Here is a 21,839-nt window from a genome sequence, read left to right as displayed (position 1 = left end):
TCAAACATTTTGTCTCCCAGTTTTTCTTAGTAAGACACAAAAAACATTACAGAGTGGTTCAACAAGGTGCGATGAATTACCACTTTGAGATGTCCTAAGTGTGTTATCTGCCTTACCTGAACACCCACAGGAGAACAGGAAAATCTATAGGTTTATTTTCCTGTGTTTTACAGACTCTCACTAATTCCTGTAAACAAAATGACACTGATTTGTTTTGCTTATCAGCCATTAGGTGTAACACAAGGAAGGTGAAATGGACTTTGCACTACTTAACAGTCAGCAAAATAGAGATGTACACTACAGGGCTTCATAAGAGGCACCAAAATGAAGATATCTAGAACGTTTCAAGTCATAAAAGCCAAGGACAAAAAGCATTGATTAGGTAGGAATGATTGTCTTCAAGAACTAAATGTAAAGTTCAGAAACCCAAGGTCTGAATTAGGCTTGAAAGGTTTTGTTTATTAAAGAAATACATGTAAACACCAATACAACATAATGCATGTTAAAGGAGAAAAAAAAAAAGATAGAAGCAGGATTTTTTTGTGCAATTAACTCCAGACTGTGCTTCCTTTAGCAAAACCATTATCTGAGTCATGGTAAGTTTACGAAAACCTGTAGCATCTCAAAGGTTCTGGCAAGCCATCTTGCCAAGTGCTCCGTTCCTTCTAGACTCCGTGATCTAGATTTCCTCACTACTAACATACTTGAAAAAGAAATATTTCTGTGTCATTAACTAAACCAAATGCTTTGCAGTGAGAGTGTCTGGTCATCTGGTTTCTGCAGAACAGCGTTTTCCTTCTGCTGCTCACAGAAACCAGCTTGTGCTCCTGTGCTATCTTATCCTGCCTTTACTTGCAACCGGCACAGGAGCACAACCTGAACAAGAGAGCATTTTAAAGTAACATGGAAAATATTTTTTTTTACAGTTATCGTCAGGCAAATGCAATGGGACGGATCAACACGGGCAACGACATTATCTGGTGGCTGGGCTAGAGAGCCCCAGGGATGGAGTCAGGTGGCCGAGGGAAGGGAGGCTTCCCTTGAGCAACGAGCCCTCTCCAAAGTCACAGCCAGGGCAGTGCTGGAAGGAAGCTCTGGATCAGCTTGGTCTCCGCATTAGAGATTTCCGACCCGCTCGGCGCAGGAAGTTGTTCCTGTGGCTCACCTGAGGGAGTTCCTGTTATGAAGCCAGAGGGTGGTAGGTTGAAACACAGTTTCTGAGAGTGATGTAATCTTGGACAGCACTCCGTAGGCAGTGATACTAGTGACCTGGTTACAACTGCGGTGTTGTTACAGCCCCTCTGCTGGCCTGGTGATCACAAGAAAGGGAAGAAAGAAAAAAAGAGGGGAGTGGAATAATTTAAAAAGGAAAAAAAGTTTCCAGATTTCCTTTGTTTAAGTGAAGCATTTTCCTTTTCCACTTTATTTGAATACACCGACCTGGTGTCTAACAGATGGAGACTGTGCAGATGCACTTTTGGGAGTGCCCATAAAACAGACTGCTAAAATACAAATGGAGGGATACTTTTTTTTTTTGAGTTGTAAATTCAATAATCATTGCTGTCACCTCACTTTCCCAAAGGAATCTGCCCTTTGTTCTCCGGATAAAGCTGGGGAGAAGAAGAAAAAGCAAAAAAAAAGAAAAAAAAAAGAGAGCAAAGGGAACATTTAGGAAAAAACCCACAGATCCATAATCTGTACAAGCATCGCAGCATACAGCATTTGTACGTCAGGAATCCATACGAGCATGGCTGCTTAGCAGCAACAGCAGCGCACAGCAAAATATTCTGCATGTGTTATATTCTTCTCCCATTCTCCAGACCTTTCTAACAAACAAACAGGTCAGCTAATTGGCTCACGCCCAAGTCTTACCCACTAGGGTTTGCTCAGAGATGTAACTTAGTCATTTGGCATAAGCAAATCCCAGGCTTCTTCCTTTTTGAGCAGCGGAGTGGGTGAAGGCTTTCTTTGATTTATTAAGACTATTAACAAACAAACAGCAGAGTTCAGAAGCTTCCTCAAGCAGAAGAGCAGGAGCAGAAAGGTTTTTTCCTGAAGTAGCAGCTAAAAATAGGACACTTCGAGGAAGTAAAGTTCATTAAGTGATAAAGTGGTGGCTGCAGTGATGAGGGAAGAGTTTTTCCTTTTTTAATCTATACATTTATTTAGCATTATGTTTTCTTGCTCCTTATTAGAGTGCCAAAGCAGTGTTTATCCGGCTGAGGAAAAAAAGATTTCCCTTTCTGTAGTGACTTCAACATGTAGCTCATCAAATACAACGGAGTCAAGAGCTTTAAACAGACATTGCCAGCCGACAAAGTACAACATTTGACAGCATTATTTGTTGTTTATATGCTCTTTCCACAGTGGGAAATGATATGCCATTTTCAAGACACATTCCATAGTATTATGCAACAGCTTTCTTAATTTTTAATGGATATATTATTTTTAACGTATCAACTTTTGCATAAAGCATTTCAGTATTTTATTCAGCATATACCATTAATAAATTATTTGCTCCTTCATCCCCCCCGCCCTCCCAGAGCTGCACTTAGCATAGGGAAATGGTCTTTTGACACTATAAAAGATACTTTCAACTGGCACAGCCTATAGACGCTTCCATCATCAGACAAACCACCAGGAGCACATTCCTGTATCTACTTAGTCAACAAGCTGGCAGTGCTAAACACGCTGCCCAGGAGTTTCATCTCAAACCACCCTTTGGTGAAACGACTTATACACACACAGCAACCAGTTGCCATAAAAATAAGCTAGCACCCTGTACAACCAGTGATTCCTGTTAAAAGTGTTCACTTTTGGCTTGATTGCTCCAGCGTCCTTTAGTCATCACGTCCAAATGGTTTGGGACATCCAAAGGAAGCAAGTCAGGGTGCTTCTGTGCCAGAGAAACTTGTCCACTTGACCTGAGTTTGTTCAGAGGGCACGCATCTCTCATCTCAGCAGATCTGCCCATTCTATAAGGGCAAAAAATGGATGAGATTTGATGTCTTCAACTCCAGCAACACCAGCACCAAGACGCTCCGCAGGATTAAACTGCAAAAGCTTGATATAAAAAGAAAAAAATATATATGATTCAGTGACTAAGAACAAAAACAACTGCTTAAAAGTTCCAGAAAGGTCTAAGGTAAGGGACATCCTACCGTTTTCCTGCTCTATGAATTACTTTCAAGAGCGTGAAAGCATACTTGAAATTCCTAAAATCTAGTAAATGGAAGAAGACTCTCCTTTCCTTGAGTCTCAGCGTTACAGTCTTCAGAGACTACTGATCACAGCATGCAATTCCCTGAAGCACTGCTCACTGGGACTTCATTTTAAGTGTAACCTCATTTTAAAAATGAGCAGCAGCCAGAGCCTGCATCGGTAGAACTCTGGACACTGCGCTTGCTTCATGTTAACCTTTGCTCACACCACTGCATTATGGCTACATCGGGGACAGTGGTCTGTAACTTTCCATTTCATAAATTGTGAGTTGGTCCTAAAATACCACGATATTACAGCCAGTTCTCTATCTCCTAAAAAAAAAAAGTTTTAAAGAGTCCCACAAATGGACTAAAACTGAAAAACCAAAACCCCAGTGAAAGAAACAAAACAGTGTAATGGCTTCATGGAAATTTCCTAAAATTCAGCACCTCGTTTGCTTTTTAGTTGTACATCACATGCTGAATTCATGTAAAAAGGAAATCACAATATTTACATCTGTTTAAAGATACCAATCCATATAAAAGGGAATGCAAAGGTAATACTCCAAAGAGAGTAATAAAGACACACAAAAATATTTTGCAGTTTTAGAGAACTGTTTATACTCTATTCAGTTACAGCCAGTACAAAGGCATGATTTCTTTCTTGCTTTTCCTGCAACAGCTAATAGGATAGCTTCTCCCAGTTGTCACTTGGAACAACGTGTATTCATATCTTAATGCACTCAACATCTAAGTGAGTCTACATCCATAAACATAGGAATTTACACATTTTAAGATGGCTCTGCTATTTGCAGTCATAATGTCACATAGTAAAGGCAGCTCGGTGACAGTGAATAGTGCTGCTCTGATATCTTCCACAAGCCAGCAGAAACAGATGCAGCCAGGGTCTCTCTGCCTTCTGCTGAAATACAACCAGCACCAGCAGGGGGAAAGGAAGCACGGACACTTATTTTCTGGAGCCTGTCCTTCCAGAAGAACTTTAATCTTAGAAAGCAGATGCAACACAAACTGCAACAGATACCTACTGAAAAGTCATGTTGCGTATTTTGTTGGTAGTAAAGCCTGGAGGTGCCTGAAAAAAATACTGGCTGAAAAATACCAAATCAACATGAAAACAACAACTTCATTTTTCACCAGAAATAAACAGATCTCTGTTTTCTTAGAAGCTGGCTAAATGAAGGAGGTGTTTACAATGAAGTCACCTGCACTGGAAGCCACAGCAGGAGACAACGTCTGACACAGTTTTCTGTATAGCTGAACACTGATCCCGGAGAGTTATTCTGTAATGCTTTGACCTGTTTACCCTTGGCAGTGGGGGGAAGGAAAGTCGCAATGACAAATTGCTATCCATGCCAAGAGAGCTTTCTTCCTTTTCCTGACAAGGCTTCCTCAACAATGAATGGCAGCTTCCTTGGATAGTCACACAACAAAAATGTGATTTACTAGCTCATACAGCCGAAACTCTACCAGATAAGTCACCATCCTACACTAGAAGGCTTAACCTAACAGGCACTGGGGTGACTGTTCTCTCAACAGATATGGCCTTGTAATATATCTGCGAGTGGCAGAGATATATTTGCCACTTAAACCGCAAGTAGCAAAAGAGCCACTCTTTGGCATATTTAAAAATAGGCAATACATTAGTCTGCAGTGAAGAACAATCCTACGTTGGCAGGGAGAAGTGGACTGGATGACTTCATTTGTCTTCACTTCTAGTCTTAATGGGAGGAATTCCCTTCATCAAGTGTGGTTTTGCTTTCCCTTAGCCATTTGAGTCCTGTAGCACCTGTGGGTGAGGGTAACAATTTGCTACCATCTAACAATATAAATGCCGATTATACAAAAATGGGGTTTTTCTTTAGTCACTTCCCTTTCTACCTTTGCCAGAAACACACAGACACATGCTTTCACCTTCAGTGACTTCATATCACCTACTCAAAATAGGAGGTCCAAACATCTAGTTCCACTTCCATTAATTGTTTCATAGTAATGGCACAGAAGTCAATCTGTCACTGGGTCTTTTGACTCACTGAATTTTCAAAATCTCTTTCCTTCGTTTTCTTCAAGAACTATTTCTTCCATTCTGCTCATTCAAATCTACATCTAAGTGATGTCATTATTTATGCATCTACTAGCAAGATACTCTTCAAAGCCGAACACCACAGTTCACGTATATCACTCATTCTACTCAAGTGGAATAGGTCAGATCCAGGCTCCGCTTCCTCAGGTCAAAATTAACTCGTAGGAAGATAGCATTACATGAAATTCAAGACCCTGTACTACAATTTATTCTCTCAGTCATGACTAACTAAAGCTAAGAGTAAACTAAAACCAGCAGTCAATACTATTCCCATTAGTTTGAAAATGGTGTTATCAGTCTGGAAGGTTGTCTCTATTTTAAGGTTTCCTACTCTGACTTTTGTCTAACATACCAGTTATCTTCTTATTACAAAAGTCATTGTATTCACAATTTTAAAAAGTACTTTTTTTAACAAATGGCATCCAGAAGGTTTCCTGAAGGACAGCTACAGATTTTCAACCACAGCAAGGTCATAACTTCTAATCTGTGTGTTACAGGTTTCATAGTACTTAGAGCTATCTTGCTGAATTGCCATCAACATTTTTTAGTTTAATTCAATTCATTACAAATGTTTCCACGAATATTTAGGGCAGAATTCCTAAAATGTTCATGCATCACCAGCAGGTGTTTCCAAAGCACTCAGCATTGACCAAACTTGTTCTCTGAAGAAATGGCAAAGCACTCGGGTTTTCTACAGAGACAACTGGCAGCAGAAGTCAAAGTTTCCAGATGCAACAAGACAGCTGGGAAAAATTCATCAGTGCTGACAAAAGACCCATCCCCATTCCTATCAGCAGCTTTCTGTTTTTACATGTACTTACCAGAACAACTGAGGTAGGTAAGCATTTGTCCAGTCTACACATGTACTTATAGAAAACAAATTTTCCCTTCAATTACCTGCTGAATCAGTGATCGGGCTTCCTTTGATACATGGTCTGGTATACTCAAAGAAGTGTGAGTGTTTATTCCTGATGGATGGCACTCAACCAGAGTCTGGAGAAGAAAAAAGAAAAATTGAATTTAAAAAAAAATCAAAGCAGGCAGATATATTTATTAATTAAAAAAATTGTAGTGTTGGATTATCTCCTAGTATACACGCAAATTAACACACAGAGCTAAAATTTCAGTGCTTCCTAGTATGAAGTACTGATTCTGGGAGGAATGTCTACAGGCACTGATGTCCCCCTGGAGATACGATTTTAGAACATTTACATCTCAGTGCTTGTGCTCTATTGCTCAAACTTGAAGAGTCAGGGAATTTAGTGGACTTTGCTTTCTTTGTGCAGAACTAATCACCAGTTTGAGTTGGCTGAGCACTCTTTGTCTCAAAATACCGAATTAATGTACAATAGCAACATATGGTTTCTACACTGTCCCAGGAAATAATACTGAAACTATAAGGGCAAATATTTTGTAAACGTACAGAAGGAATGTTAGAGAACTTTGATTTCACTGTGGTTAAGAGGGCAGCATGGTTTTTGGTTATTTTTTCAGTCCTGAGTTTGATACGGCTTTATCAAGTTGTTCGGCTGAAGCTTGAGCATGTTTCGTTTCTCTGGTCCCATGCAGACCAAGCAAATCAAGGGTATTCAGGTTGACAAAGCCCATCTGAGAAGGACAAGCAAGGAAATCACAACTGGGCACACCACTTGTGAGAAACTACTGGCCAAGAGGTCAGTTTTATCGAGTAACTTGCTCCCAGCCTTACCTTCCCGGTGAGGAGTTCAAAAAGAATGGCACCCAGGCTCCACCAGTCACAGGCTTCTGTCTCTTCTAGGATAGCACCAACCTCTAAACACGAGACATTTCAATTAATATTAAAAAGGTCAGTTACACCTTCAAAATTAACATATATTTACAAGGTGACTGTTTAATGCTGACAGAACATATACTAAATACCACAGAGCTTTCATTATGCCTGCAATTTAGTTAGCCCTTTAGCCACCTACAGATTGCGTTGTTCAAACACAGCAACACTATACCTTTCATCCATAATTTGCCTTTTCTATGCATACATAGGCATTTTCAAGACTTGTAGGCATTACAGTTAGGATTCTTCTACACTGGACTAAAACTGGACAGTGACAGACAGTGAAGCAAAACATGTTTAGAGAATTTACCCTGGTCAGAAGTGCTGGACTGACCAGAGTGGCCTGAAGCATCCATAAAAGCAGCGCAAGGGAGGTTATAATAGTCTACTGCATATCTTAATTTTTTCTTAGAGGGCAGGATTCTCTTGTGGCTAACCCACACCCTTTGCTGGGATCACCATGGGAGGCTTTTCACAATAGCCTCTCTTGTCTGTTGGGAACCAGACAGAGATGCTAAATCTACTTCACATAGCCTAACCACAGCCAGCAACTGTGTATTGCTACAGCTCAGCCCAAATCGTACCTAGGTACAAAAAGTTGTTTTCCCTAGCATCCGGCCAGCACCCAACACTCTCTTATTGCTGTCCGTGCACAAGAGACAGTGGAGAGGTGAGATGGGAGTTATAGAGTCCCTTGCCATACACATTCACGTATTCAATAGCATGATGCATGCAAAAAACTTGGCTTTCACTGACTCAGGCTTTAAACTACAAAAATTATTAAATACAAACACACCACGCTGTCTGCTCTAAAACAGGCAGAAAAACAGATTGCAATGAAGATGAAATCTTCATTTTGACTGTCAAAAAAAACGCAGAAGCTGCACTAAAATAGCTTTGGTGGCAAAAGCCACACCAGCTTCCCAGCAGAGGACAACAATTAGCATATAGTCACACAGTTGTTGCTGTGAAAAGCATTGTGGCATGTTCGAAAAATCTTGCTCATCATTTTATGGAGCTTAGCATGAGCATGGCCAAGGAGAACTACAGATGAGTCACACTCCAGGGTCAGTGAAAGGAAGGCGGTAGCCCCAGACCTCCCCAGATGCAGAGGTGCACACAACGCTAGCACGGGGATGTGCAGAGGGCTGCTCCCTCGGGCAGCTGCCACACAAGCTGGAAGACACTCAGCACCTTATGGGACTAGGCTGAGGTTGCTGTTGCAAGAGCAACAAGGAAGGATGGCTCAGACATTGTTTCTTTAGATAGGACATCCATCACATTGAAAAGTTTATTACAGTTAATGGCGTTTGAATGCCCAATACATCACTATAAGGGTGCCACACATTAGAATTTATTCCGTTCCTTACAGATTAACACTTCTATCAGTATCGAGAAACTTTTACAAAGATATAATGGCAGCCACATGAGGAACTGTATCAGCATAATTACATGCATTTTAAAAATGTTTTAAGATCCCAGGCAAGCATCCAGATGAAGTTGAAATTATGGTAAATTAAGAGACTTTGTGTAAGAATCAAAATCTGATCTTGCAATTTAATTTTACATCCCTTCAGAAAGGCAGACCTTCCAGGTAACTGTCCTTTAATAAAAGAAAAACAAAAAAAACAAACTCAGGCCTTTCCACACAAACCAGCTGGCGAAACGTTTTCATAGCACCTCTCAGTAAAACCTCTGATTGTGATTTCCTAGTGCTGTATGTTCCAATAATGTACATTTAAAAACAAGATAACATGAATGGAAAGTAAAATCTAAAAACAAATACTTTAGGCTTCTTTAGAGCAGCTTTTTCTCCCGTGTGGCTTTAAGCCTGTGGATATTCTAGACTAAGAGAGCTTTCTTCCAAACAAGTGAAGATTTTTATTTTTAAATTAAATTCCACACTTATTCCAGAATAAGGACAGTAAAGCCAAGAGTTTATTAAGATTGACTACTACACTCTCAGTTCCTATACTACCATTAACTTCCCCGTATTGATACATCTTAAATTTTAGAATAATGCCACAAAAGGACATGTCTTCCCCAAAGACATTCAGTGAGGATGGGCCTCTTGAGTTATAGTCCAATATAAAAAAATATTCTAAAGGTGAAAAAAACCATCATTCTGAGCACAGGGAAAAGAAATATTACAAAAAATTCATTTCTGAGTTTTGGTATTATTTCCTTTTACTTTGGCAATCACAGATGCTGATCCATTCTTTGAAGCATCTAAATTACGCTGCCTTCTTTCACAGAATCACACACTGCTCATTACGGGAAGTTGATGTAACCTCACTTACTTCACTGACGAAGAAAATGGACACAGAATAAGAGTCAAAAACTAAACTAGAGTCCACTTCTCCAAAATCCAAGCTCATATTTTCAACTGTAAGAACACTTTCAATATATGCCAAGTCAAAACAAATATCATCGCAGATCTTTTAAGAGAGCAGCACTGAACTCTTCCATCCACTTTTGACCATGACCAAAGTCACACAAGTGGGATAAATTGAGAACAGTCAAGTAACACAGATTTCTCCCTGGGCTGAAGGGCTCTGGCTGGGTTCTCGTGCACACACCAGAATGCGTGACAAGTCATCTGAACCAACACAAAACAGAAAATGGAAAACTGAGTATCCTTTTTTACAAAAACTAAATTTTAGCTCAACTTTTCTCCTTTTACCCAATGTCTGCTTTCCTGCTGCTTTCCCTAGGTCCTAAAGTTTCCTTACTTCAGATTAAAATAAATGTTTTCCTTAGGAAAAAAAAAGAAAAAAATCATTGTGAATAGTAACATAAACATGTGTTGTTTACATTCCCTTACTTCAAACAGGTCACATTACTTCTGATGCAATATGCCGATCATAATAAATTCAGGATATCACATCAATATTACTGCATTTTATCTTGACTACACATCATGGGAAAATCTAGAAACTACAGATTATGAAGTGCTTTCAAGTGATACAGAGTAGCTAGCTAATGTAATATACCACACAGGGCATATGCTTTTTTTAAAGCTTTAATATTGCAATAAATCTGAACTACAATATCTGCCTTCACTAAGAAAACATTTTCATCTCAATCCATCAGCAAAGTAATTTAGACAATAAATGGTAGCAACCCATAAGCTTAAGTGAATAACATGGGGATATTTGTGCCAATTCTTTACTTCATGAACCTTAAAATCAAGGACCTTATCCACATTTGTACAAATATAAACGTGCACACACATGTGCACGGTGTTTGTGTTTCTAGGACTAGCAGCACAAAATTTGCAGGAAAAAATATTCATATCATTTTCCAACACAAAATCCTTTTAAATTGGAGAAATAAAAAAGTAGGGTAAAAAAAAAATCAGCAGCTCTTCCAACTTTACTGCAACTTCATTAAAAGGGAGAGTTTTCTTCTTTCTCCCTTCTCAATGCATGCCCATACGACATCTAGCACCCAGTCAACAGCAATGCTAAATTCCTGCACAGAAGCAATTTCAACAGCAGCCGTTGAGGTAACTGAAAGGAAGGAGATTTGTAAAACGCTATCAGGTTCAGATAGAGACAGATGGTACAGGTAAACACCTTCACTACCCAGCACTGTCCTCCTTCCAGAGCAGCTGGTCTCAACTGAAAGGCCATTTCTTTATGGTTTCCATACTTATCTCAATATTTGCATTATACACAGTAATACCTTACTTCCTGGTAAGGGATACGTAGCTGACAACGCTCTGTATTTTTAAACAGAAGCGCCAGTTCTAAAGCAAAAAAGCAGAACTTCACCTCTCTTGAACACACATCCTCAATAAAGTTATTAACGGTAACACCAAGGCTGATTTTCTCATTCTTTCTACAACACCTTGACCTGAAATATACCCTTCATGCTGAAGGATTTCAAAGGCTTTTACTACCATACCTCAAACATTTTCTCCCAAATACAGTTTCCTCCAGGGCTGACAATAGGGCCTCCCAACCAGCACACACAAACACTAGCTAACATAAAAGAAGCCAGGCTTAAAGGTGGACTTAGACATTCACTGTGCAACTCCGGACAGATGGCTTGCGAATCACCAAGAACAAAAACTCAATCAAAAACTTTGTAGGATAAACTGTAACATCCAAAAAAACGCATCTGAAGTCAGCTCACAAAAAAATAGGCTCTAGGTGGAAGTACTCCTTCTCCAAACACCTAAGAGTCAGGAAGGGCTTTGCATTGAGGTGGAATTAAGAAGTGAATCATTTGACTCTTGGTGGATTGATAAGAATTCAAAACCTGAGGGGGCCCTTACCCCGTGTTTCAAGCAGAAACAGCATACCTTCAAGTGTCATTTCTGCACTGGTAAGAAAACAAGGAGACCTATCTGAACTACCATCAGGTGTCTGAAACCGTTCATGAGGAAATGGACTTGTCCAACATCCTGAAAACATCAGACACAATGTTTTCCCCTTCTGTGGCCATTAAGATAAACAGTATTGCACGAAAAACCATTAGAGTCGCTTCGGAAATTCTATTTACCTTACACTCATTTAATTTTAAAAGCTTACTATTTTATCATATTTTAATATCTATATATGTAAAGAAGCATTTGCAGAGAACCAAGTAAAATGAGTCCAAGCTAATTTACTCTAGGCAGACTCAGTCAGCCAAGATATTGTAAGATACAGACACTAAATAACACATCACACAAGCAATCTGGCCATAATGCTTTGCCTAAAATGCTTTAGCAATTTATAAAACACAGTATTGAACCATCTATAGTTAAGTATAAAACGTTCATCATGGTCTTTAAACAATAAAGTAGTGAGGCAAGTCCAATGAACATCTGCTAAGATCAAATGGAGTATGAAAATAGGAAGTTTCATCTTAAAGGTATTCAAAAACATATGACCGTCTATGTTCATCTTTGGAAGAAATTTCCTCATGTCACTAAAAGAAAATAATTAATAGACGGAACTGTATTCTTTCTTCCTTTTAGCAGCCCAAAATGGAATTAAAACTTCCTCTAAAATAATCAGGTGAACAAGGGAGACAAAAACTTTTTACTGCTCTGTTATCAAAACAAAGCAAACACTAATTAACCTTTCAGCTAGCTCCATTTATTTTCAAAAGGCATCTTCTATACTACCTTCAAGTTTTAGCCCCATTTGTAATAATAATAATAATTATTTAAAAATTAAAAAGGAAAATAAATAAAAACCAGAAACAATCACACCACACAGGTAAATTACAGTTTCTTCCAGAGGTATTAACTGGCTTTTATGTCGGCCAGACTAAAATACCAGATTTTCACAAATCAACTGCTTCGGTACATCTTACTGCTTATTCTAGTTACAGAGTCTATGAAAAACCACAAGAACACGTACTTCATCTAACACATGTAGTGTACTTACAACAAGCCTGAGTGCCAAACCACATCAGATTATTTTCAGAAAATACGTGATTCTCTCCCCAAACCTATGCTTTCAATTACCTACTCCAGGTTCATGATATCTTGCTATTTTGGGAGCAGTCAGTTGTCATTGTTTTCTGTGGGACACTCAGGTGTCTTTGGAGAGCTGTACCACTCCAAATGGTTGTGGTAAAGTTGTTACTCCCAGCTTCACATTAATCAGTACTTTTTCTGCAGTTCCAGACCTTTCCTCGTTATTTGCGCCAGCCATATATTTTTCATGTTAATGTTTAGTCCTGTTTCCTATTGCCAGGGCTTCTCAAATCAAGCTAGCCCATCGTTCTGTCTTTGCTGCTCAAAGCTCATGCACCTGCCCTGCTTTTTCCTGTCCTTTTTAGGATTATCCTGAGACATTAATGTCACACAAAAAGCTAGGATGGAGTCAGAGATAAAATCTAGGAAGTCCAGTCTTTCACTATAACCACAAGACTAGCCCACCCCTCATCACCTCTCAGGGTCAATGGCACTTTAATCTACCACAGTTATTTTGCTTCTTAAACAACCTACTCAAATTAAATTACTATAATACAGAATAGCAGATTTAATGAGCACCTGCAAATTCCTACTGAAAAACACATACACAAATAATATGCAGGTTTTCCAGCATCAAATATCTATTTGGTAAACAGAGGAAGACCATTTTTTCCTTATTCAGTAAATAAAAATTATAGCATACAGGCTAATAATAGCAACCTAGCCATTTTTATTTTCATGCCATATGTTTTAGGTTATCAGCTACACTTCGCGTCTGTATTTTCAATTGTCTAAGACTAGAAGTGACATCTTCATTTGCGAGTACAAAAATCAGGTTGCACACTGAAACATTTTGGTCTTTTTTGGCACAAAATAATTTACCCACAAAGCCTTCTTTTTGCTTAGGTTTTGCATTGTGTACAATTAGTAGCAGGTTAGATAAAACCAAACATACCATATATTTATATGTGGTTTCTGTGAAGGCTAGTTTGTGTAAATAAGGCTTGATCATAGCACACAGCTTAAGAAAGCATCAGAACAATATGATGCATTACTGATGGCCAGTCTCCTACTTACATTTTCTATGACGCTAAGCTCCCTTTGCTTTATGATGTCAACAAGCAAATCTCCAGTTTTTAGTAAACACAGTCTGGTGAAAACTCATTGTTTGGACAAGAAAGAAAAAAGACTCCAAAGGCAGCCCAGTTCTGAAATCTCATCCTCCGAAAACACTACAGGGATGCGACAGAACGCACCCCTGCTGCTGGAACGAGAACTCGGAGAGTGTAAATAAAACATCTCATTCACACATCGTATTTACACAAGATGTTAGACCAGCAAGCTGCTTCTACAACATGACACTTCACAGGTTAGATCAAAAAAGTACCTAAAAGATTTTTCTTTATGAGTAAATCCTCAATTTAATCTGTTTTAGTGAAGACAGTCTTGACTAGGCTGCGGCTGTAGACAATTTTGTCTTTCTCATAGGTGTTAAGCGTACTATGAAGGGACTTTTTTAAAAAAGTCACCAATTTGATTTTAAAAATCATGACTATCAAGAACGGAATATAATTATTACTCCATTTAAAAGGTAACAACTCTTTATATTTAAGATCACAAAGTTGGCAAAACCGATACTTAAATAACAGAAGGTGGTCATTTGCATTTCAAAATTCATCTATCTTGCTTTTCCCTCAATTAGACCAAAACATGTTGATTCACAGGTTTGTGTGTGTGTTTGTTTCTTTTTTAAACTTATTTATAGAGCAGAATAATGGCCCCCCTGCTAGGCTGGCATTTGCTCAAGTTTCTGTCTGTGTAAATTGAATCTGTTACTGGAATTTTCCCCCCTTCAGAATACCAAGGCACATTAACCAAGAGATAAAGAGATACATTGCTGATACTATCAGCCACCAGGCAGGTGGATAATGCGAGGGATTTTTTTATTAGTTTTTGTGGGGTTTTTTGGACAAATATGTGATAAGAGTTCTCAGGGGGCACGGAGAGCAAAGGGCTGTTTAAACAGAAGTGAATCATTCTCATCTGATCTGCTAATAACTTTGTATTCAGACATCAGCTGCTTAGCACACTTTAAAACATTCAGAAAACAAAATTACTATAAAGAGGAGGAAAGTTAAAGGAAAAAAACACATAAACCTCACATTAGTCACCTTAACCATATTAACGCAGCAGAAATTCTCAGTTACAAGTGCTTAATTTCTTCTTTAAAAGCAAATAGGTTATTCTTGGCCAAAACCCCCACAGTTTTACTTGAAGTGGTGTTGAGTTTATAGGGGATGATTTATAATCCATCATTTCCCTTGTGGGTTAGAGAAACAACATTTGACTTATCATAGGTGAACAGCAAAGATTTAGTTTGGCCATTAATCAAAGTATAGCACAGGCGCTACTTTTAAGCATCTGCAGATAGCTTTGTTGTTGCAGTAGTTGGTTCAGCATGAACTTTTTTTTTATTGAGTAGAACTATGCAGGAGTAAAGACAGTTATCTAACTTTACCAACAGATTCAACAGTACTATGAAAAACACCACGACTCTGAGCTTGCGAGTACGATTCTTGATATGCAAATCACTACAAATAAACTGCATCTTCCATCTCCAGTTCTTATGTGAAGTTAGGCTAATTAGAGCCAGCAAGTGCAACAGCAAAATCCATTAATGGTACAATGCCACCTGCCGTCAATAGTGGAGAAGTGCCACTCCTTGCAACAGATTCAGCCCTGCTTTTAATTTATGCACAATATAAAATGACAATTGCTATTTCATACAAAATTAATTATATTGCTAGCAGGGAATGGTTTGCAGTTTTTTAAACTCTCTCTTCCCTCATCTTTTTGACACTTCTCCATTTATAACGTTCGCATTTGTTCTATTATTTCATATATACACTGCACGATCTCTTTTCTACATATGCAGTCACATTGCCTCTCCGCTTTTCATAAGATAACAAGAGCTGAGCAAGTCCTTGCTATTCACCATGGCAAGGATCTGATCACTGTTTCTGTACCAATACTACTTTGCTTTGCTTTAATACAAGGTTACAACCTGGGGTACTGAATCCTAGATCCTGCAAGCAAACTCCACGTAGTTGGACCTCTATTCTCCCCTGGGTCTAAAAAGCTTCAACATTAATACATTATTACCCCTAGTCCCTCCAGGAATTAGATTCTGATATATAAATTGTAGAATTTAGACTCCATGTTTTCCTTCAACTAATAAAGCAACTTAAAATTTAAATATGTCCTTAGGCACTTCACTGCTAAGCACTTTATAACTTGTGCTGTAAAAAAGCAACACCTGAAACCTTATCAATTAAAAAGACAAAATTGTTTCAAATACATTTTTACATCTTTCACATAACTCTGCAATACAATTTCCTACCTATTTTAAATGGAAGATATCCTGCAATCTGTTTAAATTTCACATTCATCCTCTCCTTTTTCTGCCTCCAAAATTTGCTCCTCAAAAATCAATGCAGAAAAAGAGCTGCATCCCAAGACTCATCATCTGTTCTCAGTCTCCACACCAGACCCTAAAAGACAGTGTTTTGATAAAGACATCTTCCCTTTCTTGCATACTTTTAATGAGTACATTTAAATAACAAAACATTGAAACCACGTAACATACAAGTTATCATATCCAAATCCTATTCTATCCCAAACTCTGATGAAAACACACACCAAGCTAAACACCTGGAGGCAAAATTTTACAAGCCAAGTTTCACTACATCTTTCAGTTAGGAGAGAAAACGAGAGGGAAGGCTGAGTACCCAGAGGTAGGGCAACACAGCACACAATACTGGAAACACCAGGAAAATTCAAAACAAGATAAAGACTTGCTTCGAGTCACTTTATTTAGTCACTGTGTTGTATTATGATAAGAAATCATGAGACCTGATGAAATTTTCTGAAGATCACTTGTTCACCTCTACAAAACTGCAGCCCTTCCTTCAGCAGGAAAAAAGCAAGCTGTGAGAAACATTTATGATCAGCTTTAAAAAGCAACTTAAAAAGAATTTTTTAAAAAAAAAAAAAAAAACAACAAACTTGTCAATTTCTCTTAGTGTACTGAACGGAAGCACAAGTATAATTTCAAAATCCTTATTCCACGAAGCAGCTTGAGGAGCAATGCTATCATGATAAAAGGGAGACATGGGTTCCAGGGACATGGTACACGCCTTAAAATGAAAAATGATTATCCAAATGAGTTTTTTTTTCCTGTAACATCGGAGCCTAAAGAAAGCCCACTAACGTGATTATTTTTTTAATACTGATCAAAAGTTCTAGAGCAAGATTTACCAGCAGCAGTAGCCCTGAGAAAGCTGTTTTGGACTCAGCTATACACCATTATTGAAGGTACAGGTATTAATTCTCAGAATAGAATGGCACTTAGCTCCAAAATGTATTTTGTACTGCAAAAAATAGCGTGAAATAGCTACACTAAAGTAAGAGTACGCTTTGCAGACATAACATTAAGGTCAAGAAATATGAAAGGTAAGAATCATAGAGTATCAATTCAGCCACCTTGCATATATCTAATATTTGCATTTGCAAATCTTCATCTTGTAGCTCGCCAGTTAGAGACACACAAAGCAAACTACAGCTTGGGGTAGGGCAGAGAGGGCGGAAAGGAGAGGGCAACTTAACCAAGAAAAGCCCGGATGGATACCACACCTGTGCTGTGAGGTGGAAATAATGATGGTGCGGAAAACTTTATTCTTGCATTTGGGGACTTCTAAATATTATTTCAACTGCTCCCTAAACACTTAATTACTGCAGGAGTTGGCTGGTTGGGGCTTAGGGGGCAAAAAAAGACTCTCTTTGGATCCTCATTAAAAAACAGAAAAATTAAGATTTGACTTTCACAGCTCATTAATGATAACAGGTTGGGAAAAGGCTGCACTTCCATCTTTGCTACTACTCAACTAGGGAGCGCTTTGTACGAGGCTGTGTTAGCGAGGCAGGAAAACGTCTCTTTCTGACAGGACATCATGCAAGTTGGCAACCAGGACACGTTTCTTTTTAACAATCACAGGAATTGCTGGGATTCGCCAATTTTTTACTATTTATCTCAAGAGGCCGGCATTCAAATTTTTGTTGAGATCCTACCATCTTTATTCACAGAGAGCAGTTCCTTACTGTACTTCAGTTGCGAGACTAAGTCACAGAATAAACACCTGATGCCAAACTAAGTTCAGAACTTCCATTGCTGATAACTCTTATTCTAAATTTTTCTGAGCACACTTGCAGACTCTGAGCTTGAGGACTACCTGCATGCCAAGTTGCAATGCCTAGCCAGACCACGCGCTCCGCAGAAAGAGTATGTTGGCATTTCAAATTCAGAATAAAAAAGAGAAACTGAAAATCTGAATAGCCTCCCAGTAGTCATTTCAACTCTAAAAAGTAGTTTTTTTAAGCTAGCTATGAATTTTTTAAAATACAAAGTTATAAGTAAAACACCTGATTTTCGGCTGTCACTACCATTTGACCACTATATTAGCAGAAAATAAATTGGAAAAAGGGAAAGAGGGAGGGCTCAGTTTCAAGTGCCATCCTTGCTATAAAAACCCAAGAGATATTGATTTTATCACCCTCATGACTGATGAAAGCAGTTCTAAGAGAAGAGCTCTCTAAACTATTTCAAAGCCCACTGTAGCTCATCAAAAATGTCAGAGGCATCTCTGAGCCTATTAGGGTTGTATTTTTCAAAATGCTATGGGTTTTTTTCCCCCATGTTCTTTGCACGTATAAATTTTTGTATTTTTAAGGCTCTTAGTGTCATCTTTTCAGTCTGCCCTCTCCCTTATTTGCTCTTTTCAGTTATCAAGATGTACTCACATATAGCAAATAACTGCAAGAAAACAAAACATTCCTTAAATTTGCTTAAACAAGACATTCAATACAATTACACTTTATGGAAATAATATAACAAACACCACCACAGTTCAACAATAAAGCAGTTATGAGCCCTCTAGCTTTTTAAGACATTCAGGAAAAAGCAAAGAAAATTCAGATATTGCATGATCTCGAGCTCTATGCTATAGAGGCTCCGTGAGAAAATGAAAGCTGCTAATCTACTTTCCAAGTGAAACATTGTAGGTGATTGCTCTAACCTGGGGCACAGTACATTCTCTCTACGGCATCGTTGTCACAGGAATCTTCAACCTCCCTCCACCTGCTAAAATACGTTAGCTGAATGTGTCCTAAAAACAAAACGACAGGAGAAATCAAAACATTTTTCCCTTCCATTTTCTGCAGAAGTGAACTGTAATTACTCCTTTTGTAGCTAAAAACAGTATCATTAAGAATAATGGCATCATTAAGTACTAGAAGCTATTACTGGGGGTGAATTTGCTGCACTGATAATGAAGCTCTAGACAGGAAATGAAGATACTAATTACAAGATAAAACGCCTACTCAGTTAATTGGAAGCAACAGCGAATAAAAAGAAATGCATTTGCAAAAGTTCCTGACCTCTATCATTCAATAAGATGTTGTTTGGGTTCAAATCGCGGCACACAATTCCTTCTCTATGTAAAGCATCAAGGGCTACAACCATTTCAGCTGCCCATCTTTGAATGCAGTCCTCTGGGATATAAAACCTGGAGGTTATCGCTAATCTTTCGTCGAGGTTCTGAAAAATTTGATGTATTTCCTTCTCCCCTGCTACTGCTATTTCGTCTTCCCTCTTTGCTGCTGTCTCTTTACGTTCAGCTGCTGGTAACAAAGCCGAGTCTATTTCCTCCTTCTCAAAGTCTTCAGTTTGATCGGAAAACAGCAACACTGCTTCATCTCTTAACATGTCTCCATCCAAGCTAACATCTTGAGCACCTGAGAGCGGGTTGGAAATAAACAAACTTTCTTCTTTGCTTGTCACGTTTAAGGAGCAGGCTCCAAGCCCTTGAAACAGAGCCCCGTCTTCTGAACTACCTACCTCTTGGTCAGATGTAAAGAGGGTCCCAAGAGCTCCCTGAGTGACACCGCTTTGTCCATTTGCTTCCTCGTGGGAAGGATCACCCACTTCTGGTGCCACATGATTTGGCTCTTGATCAAATGCTTTGCATGGCTCTGCAGAATTATTTAATTGTAAGACATCAGGTGTTTCTAATAACTTTACTTCCAACATATCCCTATCAGTTTTTGTAAACTTTGTTGGCCTTGACACTGCTGTCTCTTCTGTTTCATCAGACATACCAGGTAAGTTTATTAGGAGATCAGGCCTTCCTTCATCAACACTATTTACATCATCAAAAGCAGCATCCTTAAAGGAGATAACTGGCACAGAGTCATTTGAACCCCTGCTTACAGTGTCATGAGCTCTCATACCCATTTTGCTCTCTAGGGCATCCATGCTTCTGTCATGATCTGGGACAGAAAGCAATGGCTTCAAAGGCTCCGATTTCAGGTTATATAATTTTTCTCCAAAATCAAGCCCCAGGAGCTCACTAGTGCTATCTTTGCTATCTATCCTGAAGAGTTCCATGGGGCTGTTCTTTGATTTAGTTAATGAGTCCAATATCCTAGTAGGGCTAGCTATTTCCGACTCAGCATTGTCAATGAAAAGCTTTCGTTCCTGAGATGCAATCTGAGAGGTGAAGCTATCACTGCCAACGACACTGCACTTCTGTAAGCAGCTTCTCTCTTTGGTATTTAGACCTTCGCTCTCCAGTTTAACCACCGGTTCCTCATTTAGAGAGCCAGAATCAATTTTTTCTTGCCCATATTCATTGCATAATGTTAAATAACTAGTAGTGCACTCTTCTTCTGAGCTGGATCCTGAGTCCATCCACTTGGAACTCTCTTGGCCATCTTCCTGGTTGCTGCTGTCATCCTGAGAGCTCGGCGTTAGGCTGCTCTTCAGTGGGACCACCTTCAGCATGCTCTCCCCATAGCTTTCTCTGGAATCAGTGCTGCTACCGATTTCTTTAGGACTAGGTGTTGGCTGCTCCAGGTAAATTTTAGTTGAACTGGATGTTCTGGGTTCAGGAATTTCAAAGCTCTCTTCAGGACTTCTGTTTAAGAACTTACTGACATAAGACCACAGTTTTCCTCCTGCAAGAAAAGAGGGCAGGGGGGAAATGTCTTAATTTCACTCAAGACAGAATCGGTTTCATTATGAAACAGCAAAATACCCTCATTGTCACAATACACTATATCCTTATGCCCACAGAGCAAGTTGGATCTCCTACCTCAGGAGGAAATAATTACAGGGACCACAACTTGCTTTTCAAGCAGATTTGTATTAATACATAAATATTTAAAGAGCCGCATCTGAGATTAAGCTTTTTTTTTTTTTTTAAAAAAAAAAAACTTCAGTCAAGTCTCATTTCGGAGTCTGTCTCAAGTTGCATAGCGGCGACTACTCTCCATCTGCTGTCTCAAAAGAAAGTAAAAACTAGGGAACATCAAATGATTTAGCGCCCATCACCAGTTCTGCCTGTACTGAATACTTCTGTATCACAGCTCCAAGCTCATGAGCAATGTTAGGGGAGATGGACTAAAAACTAATTAGCATGTTGGGTAAGGGGAAGGGAATTACCTCATATTAGCAGAATAGTTTAAGGATCTGTTTCTCTCTTTGAAGCAGTGGTTTTTGTTAGTTAAATATGGATGTATTTCTCCCTTTAACTTCAGAACTCCGTTTTTTTACGCCTTGCTGCAACAAGGATTTATCAATATTCTAAGTCACATTGGCAAACCAGTTCCTTCACATCAAAGACTCTAAGACAGTTACAGCTCCAAAAGCAATACTTACATTTAAAAAAATACAAAATAGGACTCTCTATATTGTACATACAAAAAAAGCTTACAGATTACAAAACAGAATTTACACAAAACAAATCAAGAAGTTACTGCATTCTTGCACGAGCCAAAGAATTTGGCTTAAAGCTAGAAAGCCACCTTTGATAACTTATGGAAAAATGCAAAGTCAAAACATTTCAATTTAAAAGATTGTACAGAAATTCTGGAAAATGCAGGGGTTCTAACAAAATCTTTGTAGAAGAAAAAAATAAGTATCCAGTCCACTGGGCATCTGCAAAGTTTTGACTGTTTTTTTTGGTTCTCTTTTTTTTTTTTCCCCCTTTTTTTTTTTTTTTTTTTTACTTCCTTGGGTAAAAGAGTTTTCTATTTTTCCAAAATACAGTCTTTAATAGTTATTTTTAAACACTCTCCATATCAGGCAAAATTCCTTTAAAAAGTACAATAAAAGAAGGAAGTATTTTTCATTGCCTAGGAGCAGGTTTTCTATATGCCCAGGTATTTCAAAAATAACTTATCAAAGGCAGAAACACC

General features: G+C 38.6%; 1 protein-coding gene across 14 annotated transcripts in view; it reads right to left on the bottom strand.

Moving 5' to 3' along the window:
• Positions 1 to 438: 438 nt before the first annotated feature.
• The window catches only part of RPS6KC1 (ribosomal protein S6 kinase C1), a 90,673-nt gene continuing 69,272 nt past the window's right edge, over positions 439 to 21,839 (bottom strand). For 5 of the 14 annotated variants that reach the window (XM_075147055.1, XM_075147061.1, XM_075147058.1 and 2 more), the window contains 7 exons: positions 19,020 to 20,597; positions 18,659 to 18,748; positions 11,421 to 11,522; positions 7,010 to 7,092; positions 6,199 to 6,294; positions 2,815 to 3,063; positions 439 to 1,610 (listed from right to left, as the gene is read on the bottom strand). In XM_075147055.1, coding sequence (XP_075003156.1) covers positions 2,953 to 3,063; positions 6,199 to 6,294; positions 7,010 to 7,092; positions 11,421 to 11,522; positions 18,659 to 18,748; positions 19,020 to 20,597 — 2,060 coding nt within the window. In that variant the 3' untranslated portion in view covers positions 439 to 1,610; positions 2,815 to 2,952. The other 9 variants (XM_075147062.1, XM_075147066.1, XM_075147063.1 and 6 more) reach the window with 8 other exon arrangements.

The sequence above is a fragment of the Calonectris borealis genome, chromosome 3 (genome assembly GCF_964195595.1).
Source record: "Calonectris borealis chromosome 3, bCalBor7.hap1.2, whole genome shotgun sequence".
Classification (NCBI taxonomy): domain Eukaryota; kingdom Metazoa; phylum Chordata; class Aves; order Procellariiformes; family Procellariidae; genus Calonectris; species Calonectris borealis.
The sequence above is the reverse complement of the archived record's forward strand: the minus strand, read 5'-3'. Positions and strand labels throughout refer to the sequence as shown.